The 14,706-nt window shown below is 33.8% G+C and overlaps 1 protein-coding gene across 2 annotated transcripts in view; it reads left to right on the top strand.

Moving 5' to 3' along the window:
- The window catches only part of LOC111707582 (E3 ubiquitin-protein ligase LRSAM1), a 31,687-nt gene that overhangs the window by 13,014 nt on the left and 3,967 nt on the right, over positions 1–14,706 (top strand). For both annotated transcript variants that reach the window (XM_023480708.1, XM_023480707.1), the window contains exons 6-16: positions 2,111–2,411; positions 3,157–3,290; positions 4,066–4,188; positions 4,785–4,943; positions 5,042–5,138; positions 6,075–6,319; positions 8,604–8,684; positions 11,300–11,401; positions 12,442–12,570; positions 14,180–14,290; positions 14,386–14,604. In XM_023480708.1, coding sequence (XP_023336476.1) covers positions 2,111–2,411; positions 3,157–3,290; positions 4,066–4,188; positions 4,785–4,943; positions 5,042–5,138; positions 6,075–6,319; positions 8,604–8,684; positions 11,300–11,401; positions 12,442–12,570; positions 14,180–14,290; positions 14,386–14,604 — 1,701 coding nt within the window. The remainder of the gene's footprint in view (positions 1–2,110; positions 2,412–3,156; positions 3,291–4,065; positions 4,189–4,784; positions 4,944–5,041; positions 5,139–6,074; positions 6,320–8,603; positions 8,685–11,299; positions 11,402–12,441; positions 12,571–14,179; positions 14,291–14,385; positions 14,605–14,706) is intronic.

The raw sequence follows: 14,706 nt of genomic DNA, 5'->3' as shown, positions 1-14,706 counted from the left end.
TGGTTTATGGTTGGTTTATGGCTGGTTTATGGCTGGTTTATGGCTGGTTTATAGTTGGTTTATGGCTGGTTTATGGCTGGTCAGATAAAAGAAAAATCGTCTCGTTTTTTTTTTAATCCTCACATCTCAGCAACCCAATGTTGCAGACCATAAATATCAAAGGGTACATCATCAGGTTGCAAAGATATAGGATTTAGAAAATTTGAGTTTGTTACAATGACTCAATCCCTTTAAAAATCCACCAATTAAAGCAATCAAATTTGCCAAATCCTTGAATACAGTTGTTTATTGTTATCGGATTTTCTAAGGAAAAAAATCAGAATTCCAAATGTTGAAAGATCCATATTTTCTGGTTGTGTTCCAGGAAGATAAATGTTATCAGAAACTACCTAAACTTGACAAAATAAATTTAAACTTTTCCATCTTTCTGGAAAGTTCTTCTATTCACACGATACTATAGGGAATATCTACTGGATATATGTAAGATAAAAGTTTATATTGCTCCATCACAAATTGTTAAAATGTGGTTCATTTCTCTCTAATATATTTTTTGCTTGCTAAGGAATTGAGTCTTTGCCACAAGATCAAATTTTCTAATTCTTATATCTTTGCAACCTGATTTTGTAAACCGTTGATTATCTATAGTTTGAAATATCTAAGGTCTACTACTTTTAGTTGCAAAGATAAAAGGATTAGAAAATCAGAGTTTGTGGCAAAAACTCAATTCCTTTACACACAAAAAACATATAATATTCACAATTAAGTTCATTGTTTTATCGCATTTAAAACTGCCTTTAAAGAAAATTTACCTTAATCTTTTGTTAATCTAGAGATTAATTTAATCTTTATTCGATATACCGTGGTAATCCTACCCTTCATTAAAAACTGATAAGAAGAGATCAAGCATTGAGATTAAGGTTTCGGGATTATGAGTATCAAACAAAAAATATCCCAGCTCTGTTATAATATGTAACTTGGCTGAATAAAGATATTTATTTATATTCAAAGGTCGTCTTCAATTATCTTATTTATATTCAAAGGTCGTCTTCAATTATCATGTTTAGTGGCACAACATGCATGTATTAAGGCCACAATATTTTTTGCTTAAAACCCTAGTTTAGATTTTATTTATCAATTCTGATCGACATTTATAGCTTTCTATTTGAAATATATTTTGAGAGCTCGGATAGAAAATTAAGTATTTATTTCATTCTTGTCCTGTATTATATAGCGGGAAAGAAATTTACAGGGGTATCAGTATAGCATCTAGATACAATGAGTTTTTATTTATGTAACAATAGGCTTACTGTAGGTGTTTTACGTTCCACATTTCTAGCATTAACATAGCGGTTTGTTGGGTTTGTCTTCAAGTCTGTTTTTGAAAATTAAAATTAAAAAAAGTTTTATTTTTTTGGGGGGGGGGACGACTTTTTATTTTTTTTTGGGGGAGGGGGAATGGGAATTTTTGACTGGCAATAAACCGTTACGGGGGACATATAAGGACCCAATTTTTTTGGCCCTATCAGTTTAGCCGTTCTACTGATAGACAAGCCAAATATATATGTAGATACAGTGGCGTTTTTATCAATACAATAACGACGACTTTTCGATTAATTTCTAACAAGTTTTTTAATTACAAGTTTAGAAGTAAACAAAATGAAGCTGTTAATTGGCAGCTTCTCTTTGTTTCCATGTTTGTGGGTATACAATCCATGCTGTATAGAAAACATTGGTAGAAATAAAAATCGAAATTAAAAATCGTCTTCATTGTATTGATATTCACGACGAAGGCTGTAGACATATGTTTTCTCTATCTATCTTGTTGTTTGATGATATTATCGGGTAAAACGATTTTTTGTTTATTTAAACTTAATTTTTGATCGCCTTTGTAACTTGTTACAATTCAAAAATAATTTTTTTGTATTCTAAATATACTCCAAAATATTCCAAATATGCTCCAAATATACTCCAACATATTCCAAATATGCTCCAAATATACTCCAATATATTCTAAATTATTACAATTTATTCAGAAACCTTTTAATATATGCTAATATACTCCATCAATATATTCTTGTTTGGATAAATTGACTATTCTATTTTGTTTCAGACCTTAAATCTGGAGAATAATAAATTAAAGCAGCTACCCATCTCCCTGGGATCCTTGAAACAGCTTCGAACGCTCAATCTCTCCGGGAACTGTTTAAAGGAGCTCCCCACCTCCCTCTCCTCCCTGAGCAACCTAACCACGCTAGACCTGCGGAATAATCCTAAACTAAAGAAGATTCCGGTTGAGTTCTCCGGGTTTAGATGCCTAGTGAACCTGCTCCTGGATCCTAAACATATCTCCTATCCTAGCTCCGATATTGTGAACCAAGGCACTGAGGCAATAATGAGGTTTCTGTGCAAAGGTCAGCATTAAACCTAATTATTTGTAGAGCCGGTGTCATGCACCAGTTCCTCCCCTGCGACAACTCTTTCCATCCTATTATTTTAACCATTTTAATACAATTGTAGACATTAAAAGCGACGTTTAAACACTTAAACATCTAATATCAATGGACAAAAGTAGTAAAAGTATAAACTTGTTGTGTTTTCACCCTGATAATTCATTTTTTAATTATATGCGTAATTTTCAATAGTTTAAAATCACTTTAAATGTCGAGAAATGGTTAAACCTGTTCATGGATTCATGCTGGGGGGAGGGGGGCGGAGAACTGATGCACGACACCGGGTAGTCGGAGCCAATTATACTTTTCTCTCACATTCTTCCTCATTACACTAATCGATTAATTACACGGCAGAGATATTCCCGATATACCAGCATGAAATTAGATTATCCGCCTTTAAACAGTAAGAGGACTATTAAACTTTTACGTTTTAAGAAATAATTTTCTAAAATTGTTTTAAAGAACATTTTAGAATTGTAAATGGGAAAATATAGTTTCCAGAAAATATATTAACTTTTCTTACAACAGTTGACAAACTCGAACATTACGGTAGAGGGGGAGGTAGGACAGATCTATAAATTTTACAATATATTTTTCTCTTTTATGTCATTGTAAATTTTTTCTTTTGTAAATGCTTGAATGAAATTTATCTGAACCTATTCTGTTCTACGCTGAACGCATTTTAATTAAATAATTCTGTATTCAGAGTGTGATATAGAATATATTGATCCGTCTGAGTGCCTTCCGATCCAAGCTAACGGAGAAAGTAAACCTGCTCCACCCTTGGATCCCTATCAGGATATAGTTACGTCACATCTCGCCAAGGCGGAAATGATTAAGGTGAGATAAAAATTTTCAATATTCATATCTTAGAAATAGATTTCCATGGCTACGTCTTGTATATTCCTATGTACTTAAGTATTCTGTGTACTATTTGTTATATATTTTTATGTACCAAAGTATTCTGTGTACTATATATTGTATATTCCTTTGTACTAAAGTATTCTGTGTACTATATATTGTATATTCCTTTGTACTAAAGTATTCTGTGTACTATATATTGCATATTCCTTTGTACTAAAGTATTCTGTGTACTATATATTGTATATTCCTTTGTACTAAAGTATTCTGTGTACTATATATTGTATATTCCTTTGTACTAAAGTATTCTGTGTAAAGAATAACTGCGCCTAACTTAAACTAATCCATGAGACCTTATCCAACAAAGTTTACGACTTCTTAAACTCATCTGTTGCAATATTATTTAGGGGAAACAAAGCAGAAACAGACAGTAAAACATCCAGGGAACAAAAACTAAATAGAAGCTATTTCTTTACTCTTTTAATAAAACATTATTGCAAATTTGTCAACGCTTATGATTCGAATTAGCAGTTCTTCATTTTACCTAGGGGGAAGGGGGGGGGGGAATAAGATTAAAAAATTAAATAGATTACGTTATTGTATTAAATCTTAGAAGATGTCGCAATTTTTTATAAGAAAGTCAGACTTTGTAATAAAAATTGTACCTTTCTTGATGGAAAAGTCTCTATATAAGGGCAGAACCACTCCTAGAACTTCTTAAGATCTGACAAATCTAAATATTATGTATTTATAGGAACAGAAGAGGAAGCAGTTTGCTTTGTTAGAGCAGCAGAAGAACGAGTCTAGTGCTGCTGAAATTAGGTTAAAAGAGCAGAATATGGAGAACAAGAAGAAGCTGCTTCAAGACCTAGCGCAGGTTTTTAGAAAGCATTTTTTTGAATAAAACAATTGATTTTCAATGATAAAAACTTTAAATAATTTTAACTATCAATTAAGTTTAATTCTACTAATGCACAGTCTCAGAAATTAAATACATATTCATAAAAATGTATGCTAAGGTTGGAACTTCATATTAGTGATCTCATTAGAATGCATTAATCCATATTTTTTGTGGCACCTCAGATAACGTTAATTCCTTGTGTATAACTCTATTCATGTTTAAGAAACAATGGACAGAAATTCTTCCGGCTTTTTATTTTCCTATTTCCTTTTTCTTCATTTATATACCTGATCCATAGGGAGGGTTGCTATATTTGTCTGATGTATTGTATATATATATACATTGTATATTTATATATATTTATTAATATACTGCAAATACCCCCCCACCCCCTCATTTTAATTAATTTAAGTAGATGGTAGGTGAATGAGGCGAGTAATCATTTCCTCTAATTACTTCATTTCTAAAAATTAAAAGTTTTAGTTCCGGATTTCTCAACTTAAGGTTCCTGCAGCTTAAAAGTTAGAGAATTGAAAGGGATGGGAATCCGTTTTGAAAATATATATTTGTAGGAGGAATCTAAGAAGGATGAGAGTATGAAGAAACTTCAGAAGGAGAAGGATGAGGAGAGATCTCAGCTGTTCAGTAAGATGAGCTCTGCGGAGAAACAGACCGATGTTCTTATCTCGGAGTTAATCACTTCGGAGAGTAGATATTCAGATCCTCAAAAGGTGGACTATTTATCATTGGGGGCATACTTTTGGAAATTATCTATAACAATGTTTTAATAATGTTAAGATCTTGAGAGAAGAATTTATTCTTTAATCAGGTGATGGAGGCCCTGGTGAAGGACAAGGAAGAGATGGAGAAGTTGTTCACGATCCACCAGCAGGACGTGGACAAGCTCAAGGAGAAGGAAGTACTAAGTAAGTTCTAGAATTATGCTTGACTGGTTAATGGACACTATTTTTATCTTGTTCAAAAGACTGTTGGCATCATTTTAAGTGCCTAACTCACAACAGAACCCTTCAGAAACCTTATTTCGGTCAATAACATGAAGAAGAAAAACATTTTCCTAGTATCTAATTCTGATAATTTTCCCATTGCTTCTGAAGTAAAAAAATGCGCACTTTGCAGAGAAACTACAAATGAAAAATCAAGTTAATAATTGATCAGACAAATCTTTGAAGGGTACCAAAGTGAATCGGACATGCCACCTGAGGTTCACTTAAATATACGTTTACAGTCCCAGTAAGTTGGTCCGTGTTTATATAAAAATTAAGAACTTTTCTCTTAAACATTTTAGAGAATTTGATGTCTCTCAGACAGCGCTTGTTTTTAATACCGCCTAAAATATTTCAATATTTTTAAATATACAATATTTCCAATATTTCTAAATATAAAATGTTTCCAATATATTCTCTTCTCCTGTAATATTCAATTTTTGGAAACAGCATTTATTCTTTACTTTTCCAAATATTGTATTCTCTTTGAAGTTTAAACATATTATATATTGTGTAAACATAATGTAGAAATTCAGGGTTCTTCCCGCCCTTCTGAACTGTCAATGAAATATTATCTACATTGCATTTATGAATTGTAATATGTGAATGATCAGTTTTTTAGATGAATTATTAATGGTTTGATTGGAATAATGCAATTAAGTGAACTTATATGGGCTCTACGCTCTTGGGCATTAAATAAAATTAGTAGCGATCCCATCCGACTTTTTTTTTATGATTCAGCCGGACCTCTCTTTCCTTTTTCGGAAACACTCCCTTTAAACTTACAAGAACAGTCTCATTAAGTGCATATTGCTGCACCCTGACCGACGAAGACTAGATAGATAACCCCATGTTCAGGATCTATGCAGCAGATGATGGAGAACGAACTGCAGAAGGAGATGACACGAAGACAGTACGAGGCTAGACAAGGAATAGTTCAGGATGCTCTCAAGTCTAGTTTAGAGAATGATAAAGCTGTGGAGAGTGCACTCACGAGCAAGGGAAAACATCAAGACGAGCTTATTGGGAAACTACTGGAGGATGAGAAGTATCAGAGAGAAATGTTCCAATCTTTGCTTCTCAACCAGGATCAAAGAGTTCAGGTAGCTTTTTTTTTAACCCCATGATAAGTTTCTAAAACATGAACAATGGTTCTTACCCTAGGTTCAATGCTATACCCTTAGATTCCCAATTTCTCCCATAGGCTCTAAACCTAAATATATAGATTCTAAACCTTATGCCTTATGGTTTTTACTTTCTCCTACAGGTTCTAAACAAGTTTTAAACCTAAAACTCTGGTTCTAAACCTTAAATTCCGGTTCTAAACCTTATACTTAGGTTCTAAGCCTCACAATCAGTGTTTTAACCTTTCATGAGGTTTTATTTATTGTACTCTATTTTTCTAAAATAAACTAAAATTCTCATATAGATTCTAAACTGTATACTTAGGGCTTGAACCAATACTAAGGTTCTAAACCGTATCCTAAATCATTACTGAGTTTCGAAACCATATCTGCAGGATCTATAAAATTTGAACTCAAATTCAAGGTTTAAACTTATTTTGTTAGAAAGTGTACTATTTTATCTTTTCAGTTTCATTTTATACCTTTATTGACTGTAATCCCCTCGGCATTAGACGGATATTGTTGAAATTAGAAGAATTTGATTTTAAACTATGATCCTTCAACATCAAATATTCCAGAGAATAATCTTGTTCAAGACAGGGAAGAATTTAGAAGATGGTAGGTATAAAAAATATGAGAGATATAAGTAGAAGGTATGAGAGTTATGTAATGTATGGAAGGTAGAGAGGTATGAGAGGTATCAAATGTATTTGAGTAATGAGAGTTATGGAATGTATGGAAGGTGGGGAGGTATGGAATGCATTGGAGCTATGAGATGTATGGAATGTATTGGAGCTATGAGATGTATGGAATGTATTGGATGTATGAGAGTTATGGAATGTATTGGATGTATGAGAGTTATGGAATGTATCGGAGGTATGAGAGTTATGGAATGTGTTAGATGTATGAGAGGTATGGAATGTATTGGATGTATGAGAGTTATGGAATGTGTTGGATGTATGAGAGTTATGGAATGTATTGGATGTATGAGAGTTATGGAATGTGTTGGATGTGTGAGAGGTATGGAATGTATTGGATGTATGAGAGTTATGGAATGTGTTGGATGTATGAGAGGTATGGAATGTATTGGATGTATGAGAGGTATGGAATGTATTGGAGGTATGAGAGGTATGGAATGTATTGGATGTATGAGAGGTATGGAATGTATTGGATGTATGAGAGGTATGGAATGTATTGGAGGTATGAGAGGTATGGAATGTTTTGAAGGTATGAGAGGTATGAAATGTATTGGATGTATGAGAGGTATGGAATGTATCGGAGGTATGAGAGGTATGGAATGTATTGAAGGTATGAGAGGTATGCAATTTATCGGAGGTATGAGAGGTATGCAATTTATCGGAGGTATGAGAGGTATGGAATATATTGGCGGTATAAGCTAAATGGAACGGAGAAAATCGGAGGAATGGAAAATAACACTTCTGTTAAAAATGGGAATATAATGGATGATGGGATATGAAAAATGAAGGATACAAAGAATGTATAGATTACGAAGATCTAGGTTTATATAAATGTGATGGGATATGATGGGGAGGAGGGGGAAATCCTAATATGAAAGTTTTAAACCCGCAGAATTCTGTTCCTAGACTAGAATGGCATCTTCCACACTTTATTTTTATTGCTTTCAGGATTCTTTTCATAAGGAAGAAAATGTTTGGTAAAATATCTAAATTCTTTATGTTTCAAGATCCCATTTTTACCTCGTGAAAGATATAACATTACAATTCATACCATTTCAAAGATCTTATTTTACACTCCGTCTTTAAACTGCTCTGTCCACCCCCCCCCCCCCCNGTGTTTCTAATAGCTCTCATCATTAAAAATATAAATGGGAATATGTTGTGATTTCAAAATCTTTAGAAAATATTTTTGTTTGTTTCGAAAACTTTTATCTTGATTTCCATGTAAACTGTCACTGCAAGATTTAGCTTTTGTCGGAAGAATTACATTTCCTCAAAAAATGAAAGAGTTTGGATATTCCATTCTCTAGTTCTTATCTCATCCTTCTCCGGACCAGGTTCAGGGTTCCCCTGGGATACTTTGGGTTCAGGTCTCCCGAGTTCTCCTGCCAAACTTAATCCTGGCTCACCCTATCAAACCGTGTTAAAGCCTAGATATTCGCTTCTCAGGGTCTAAAAATAGTATTGGACGGAGTTTCCATTCTCTTTTCTTGCTAACTAGAAGAGAAGAATGGATCCATTGTTCTGAAATTAAATGTTTTTCTCTTTCTAATTCTTGTAAATAGGAGATCAGTGGACAGATGGATCTGATCCAAAAGGAGCTGGCGACACTCACCATGGTCGAGATGAAGAAACGAGATCTCAAGGTATAGAAGAGAGTAGAGACCAGTGAAAGGAGATGGGACAGGGCTAGGAGATAAAGAGATAGGTCAGGGGTTTTTGCATGGACAAGGAGTTCAATCAATCTTGTATATCTTTCAGGTTCTTGTTGTTGCACCAAGTCATGCTGCCTAGGAAAGGGATAGGAGCATGGAAAGGAGTAGGGGTAGGTGCAGGGACAGGGGTAGGAGCTGGACAGGAACAGAGGTAGGAACAGAGATAAGGTTAGGAGCAAGGATAGGGGTAGAAGCAGGAACTAGGGTATTTGCAGAAACAGGTGTAGGAGCAAGGACAGGGGTAAGGGTAGGGAAAGAGGAAGGAGCAGGGACAAGGTAGGATCAGGGACAGGAGTAGGAGCAGGGACAGTGTAGGAGCAATGATAGGGGTAGGAGCTGGACAGAGGTATGCGCAGGAACAGGTTAGGAGCGGAGAAAGGGTTAGGAGCAGAGACAGAGTAGGAGCAATGATAGGGGTAGGAGCTGGACAGAGGTAGGCGTAGGAACAGGGTAGGAGCAGAGACAGGGTAGGAGCAGAGACAGGGCAGGAGCAGAGACAGGGTTAGGAGCAAGGATTGGGATATGAGCAGTTGACAGGGTTAAGAGTAAGGATAGGGGTAGAAGCAGTGAAAGGGGTGGGAGATGGCGAAGGGTAGGATGAATGTGAGTTTTAAAAAGGATGGATTGAGGATTCCCATATAAAAATCATTAATTTAATGTTCCGTTTATTTCATCATAAAACTTTTTTCTCCCTCTTCCTTTATCGCAATTGGATTGAATACAACATTGATTGTATCTAAACTGTAGAAAATAGAAACTTATAAAGACAAGTTGATAATTTCGGTTTCTTTTTTTCTTCTTTAAATCAACTGTATTTATTGTCCTGGAAAGATTTATTTTACACAGAGGAAATGAGTTTGCAGAAAAGAAAATGTTCAACCCAAATACAAAAAAAATTGTCTTTTTATTGGATTAAATGATTTAACTTTGATGAAGATAAATAAATTGATGATATTAAAGGGGCTTTAGCCAACATTCAAATATTGTTTGAATCAATGATCAAAATAAGTAAAAAGAATCCTTTAAGAAAATTTACATTTTCATTAGCTCTATAGCACATTGTGCATTGAACATTTAGTGTACAGTATACGCAGTACTATATAAAATATGTATATATAATTCTTAACATATTCAGCCAAAAATCTTCCATTTTAAGTTTTTAAAAAGTATACTGCAGTATCTTCATGAAACCCGGTATTGGAACCCGGGTTTCGAGAATAGATTAAGAAAATTTTGTAGATATTTTTTGGGCCAAAGTATTATTTCAGATGGTTAGTCATTTCATTTTCGAATTCTTTAATTAATATCTACGCAAAGTCTAGACCAAAAGAGGAAACTCGGGAGTTTTATTTAACAATATATTGACAAGAAACATGCAGTACATCTTTTTGAAACCAATCAGTTCATAGTTTTGGTTCATTTCCGGGATACAGTTTTTTACAATTCCTTTACAATATCCGTAGTAAGAGACACATTACGGATTTAATCCTAGATACAATTCTATCCTGGATATATAGATTCCTCCTCCAGGATGTATGAATTCTTGATAGTCTTATTTGATATTAGTTTTGTGTTTGCTCCGACTCTGATTATCTAAGTCCTGCATACAGCCTCAATACATATAATTTATATTATATATTAATATTCTGTAAGATCTAATACTGGAGATCTGAACCATGAAACAGTTTTGCTTCTCTTTCTGGCTCAGCAGAATAGAATATATAAATCATTCTCAACCTGAACCAGTTAAATAGGTTTATACACAGATTCTGTACACTCAGCATATTTGAGTGGAATAACCTTTAAATATTTTAATCAAATTGGAATATTTTTCACATTGAGTTGCGGGTTTAGTCATAACTAAAGAACAATTTAAAAACGAATACTTTTTCATAAAACCAAATTTGTTCGAAACCTAAACCATTCTTTTCAACCCTAACCAACTCTATGAAATCATGACCAGTCCTATCCAATTCTAGATAATCATATCCAATCCTAACAAAATGTATCCAATTCAGTTCTTAACCAGTTCTGACCAGTTCAATCTAATCCTATCCAACTTTGATTAATCTGACCAACCCTACCCAACCCTTTTCATATATTTTCAATCATATCCTCCCCTATCCAATGTTATAAATAACCCTATACAATCCTAACCAATTCTATCTAATCTTAACCAATTATATCCTATCCTAACNACCAGTTCTATCCAATCCTAACCAGTTCTATCCAAACTTATCATGTTATATCCAATCCAATAACATCAAAGGATACTTTTCTGCTGACTCTGTCTGATTGTCTGTTCCTAATCTTCTTATTTGTCACATTAATACTGCTGCACCATTGTTTTTGTCAAAGAAATTAGAAATCTTATAGTATATAAAAACCTGGGCTAGGAGAAGCTTTGTTTTAGTATTGTTTTATTTTTACATTATATGTGTGTACTTTCTTTAAGTTTCTCTTTAAGGGTTCCTTCTTTTTTCATAAAATAATTGATTTTCAATTATTTTTTATCTATTTTTTCTCTGATCACATTCAATTTTAAGGTTGAGTTTGAACTCGAGGTTCTCAAAGATAAGAGAGAAACTCTGACCCAGCTTCTGCTTGATCTTATTCAGAAGAAGAAGGAGAGGGCAGATGATCTCCAGGTTAAATATTTGTATACCTTTTCTATACCTTCTGATCAAACCCATAGTAATCATTACATATCATCTGATTCAACCCATAGTAATCATTCCATATTATATGATCAAACCCCTAGTAATCATTCTGTATTTTCTAATCAAACCCATAGTAATCTTCCATATCCTCTAATCAAACCCATAGTAATCATTCTATATTATCTAATCAAACCCATAGTAATCATTCTATATTATCTGATCAAACCCATAGTAATCATTCTGTATTATCTGATCAAACCCATAGTAATCATTCCATATTTTCTAATCAAACCAATAGTTATCTTCCATATCCTCTAATCAAACCCATAGTAATCATTTCGTATTATCGGATCAAACCCAGAGCAATCATTCTATATCCTCTGATCAAACCTATAGTTATCATGCTGTATTATATGATCAAACCCATAGTAATCATTCTATATTATCTGATCAAACCCATAGTAATCATTCCATATCCTCTAATCAAACCCATAGTAATAATTCCATATTATATGATCAAACCCATAGTAATCATTCCATATTTTCTGATCAAACCCATAGTAATCATTCTATATTATCTGATCAAACCCATAGTAATCATTCCATATCCTCTAATCAAACCCATAGTAATCATTCTATATTATCTAATCAAACCCATAGTAATCATTCTATATTATCTNCCTAGGATATTTTCCCAAGCGGCAACTTCCAAAGTCTGTTCTAACCGCAGCGCTTGGCCCCAATTGCAGTCTGTGGCGCCTCAGTAGGCCTAACCTTATATGTACATTTGGGAAGTTGTCCGTTGGGAAGTGTATTTTTAAATGTATAATGTGTAAATAGGTATAGACTTAACTCAATAATTAAAAAGATTATAATGATTTTTCCTAATTGGTCATTATTCTGGATATTAGTCATAATAGAATAATATTATGTAAAGTTTGTAGTAAACATTATGTACACTATGTACACTGTACATTAAACAGAGTACCGGTACTATATACCAAGTAAGAAACTTGTCACTTGTTCAGGATCTCCTGGGTGAGATTGAAGCTGGTAAACTTGAGACCCAAGAAAACTACTGGTTAATCCAATATCAGAAACTTATGGAGTCTAAACCTGCCGGAGTTCAGACCATGGAGGGAGAATTAGATCCTCAGGTAGGATAGACCTTAGTAAACCTTAACCTTTGTAAAGCTGGACCTAGAGTAGAGATTAGTAAACCTGGACCTAGAGTTCAGATTAGTAAACCTTGACCTAGAGTAAAGATAAAGTAAACCTTGAACTACAGTAGAGATTAGTAAACCTGGACCTAAAGTAGATACTGAGATAGATTAGAGATTAAGTAAACCTGGAGTAAAGTTTTAATACACCTTGACCTGGAGTAGAGATTAAGTGAACCTGGAGTAAAGTTTAAATACACCTTGACCTGGAGTAGAGATTAAGTATGTCTGGAGTATAGTTTTAATAGACCTTGACCTGGAGTAGAGATTCAGTAAACCTGGAGTGAAGTTTTAATAGACCTTGACCTGGAGTAGAGTAGATTTTAAGAAAACTCATCTGAAGATAATCTAATATAAAACAATACACTCCAAGATAAAAAACTTGATATCAATACTTGAAAAAGAAAAATTAGAAGATATTTCTTTTTTAAAAATATCACACATTTTTTCAGAGCGATTATAATAGTAATACTATGTAAAGTATTCGTACGCCCCTGATTTTGTTTAGTTTTAGCCTCTTTTCCTAATTTCTCCCTACAATTATTTTATTTATTATTCACGTGGTTATAATGGAAACTAGAAACCACTAGAGCTATTCAGTATACATGTATATATATACATATATATACAGGATCCAAATATTTATTTTGATTAGTACTGAGTAATCTAGTTAGGATGTGTGTGTGTGTATCTAGGAGAGTAGAGCTAGAGCAGGAGGGTTTAGACTGAATAGGGAATAACCAAGTTAGATCTGGTTGATTAACTGAAGTAGGAGGAGGAGGGAAGATCTGTTTTGTTTACCATACTTAAAATTATTTTTCAGCACAAGAAATAACAACAGTACTCTGTTCAACTGATGTACAAGGTTACCCACAAAGGATGAGACTTTAAAGACTACTGTACGAGTTTATTTAGTCCTTTTTTGTACTACCCTTGTTCCTTGCAAGTAAAATCATGTTTATTTTTTTTCCAAATCATTTAGCAAGCCATTAGTATACTGTTTTAAATGCAGGAGGAAATTTTAACCTTCTGATCGTCTGATTTAAAGAGTTTTGGGTCGTCATTAAAGTCTGATTCTTTGCAGGTAACCCTGTATATTAGTTTTATTCTGAACTGGTTTCCATGTTCCAGAAAGTTATTCGTGGATTTTAACATTAAATGAAGAAGTACATTTTAGACATTTGTTTCTAGGACCGTTGTTAATCTTTGATATAATTCTCTAATCAGGTGGTAACTCTTAAAGGAATTGAGTTTTTGGCTAATCTAATCTTCTAATCCCTATATTTTTGCAAGCCATTATCGTAGACCTTAGATATTTCAAACTATGAATTAGTTTTAAATATGAAAGGTTTACATTATCAGGTTTCAAAGATAAAGAGATATTAACAATCCCTTTGGTACCAATAGAAGATTGGGACCACTGTAAGTTCTGTTTATCTGCAGTATGCTTCCAGCTCGGCTGTTGTCTCAAACTTTAAGAAATCATCCAACCTTAATCCTGCATTTTGGTGGAAAACTTAACTTTATATATTTTTATTCTGCTCAGGTTCGGAGGGTTCTAGCTGGAGCAGGAGCGGAGAAACTTATCCCTATCTTTGCAAGGAAAAAAGTTACCTTCAAAGAGCTGTCATTTGCGGATCACGTGACTCTGAGACAGGTATTTACATATATATGGGAGGGGGGACATTTCTCATAGGCCGGGTTTTAAAATAATTTGACATGGTTGAATTTTAAATCTTGAAATATATTTAGTATGGAGTAGACAGTGAATATACAAGGAACCAAATACTCTCAGCCGTGGAGACGATGCTAATCAGTCAGAACGGATCTACAGCTCCATCAGCTCCGGAACCTATCCTAGACGACTCCGTTCCTTCAGCTCCGGTCGACGATTCAGCTCCATCAGCTCCGATTAGTAATATCATTGAAACATTTCATACTGGAGAATGCGTGGTTTGCATGGAACGTAAGGTAAGCTTTTTTCCATTTCTTGGCTTTTTCTCAAAAAAATACTTGTAAAAAAGTCACTATTGTGTATATATATATATATATATATATATATATATATATATA

The sequence above is a fragment of the Eurytemora carolleeae genome, unplaced genomic scaffold, assembly GCF_000591075.1.
Source record: "Eurytemora carolleeae unplaced genomic scaffold, Eaff_2.0 scaffold809, whole genome shotgun sequence".
NCBI lineage: Eukaryota > Metazoa > Arthropoda > Copepoda > Calanoida > Temoridae > Eurytemora > Eurytemora carolleeae.
This window is presented reverse-complemented; position numbering and strand designations above follow the sequence as displayed.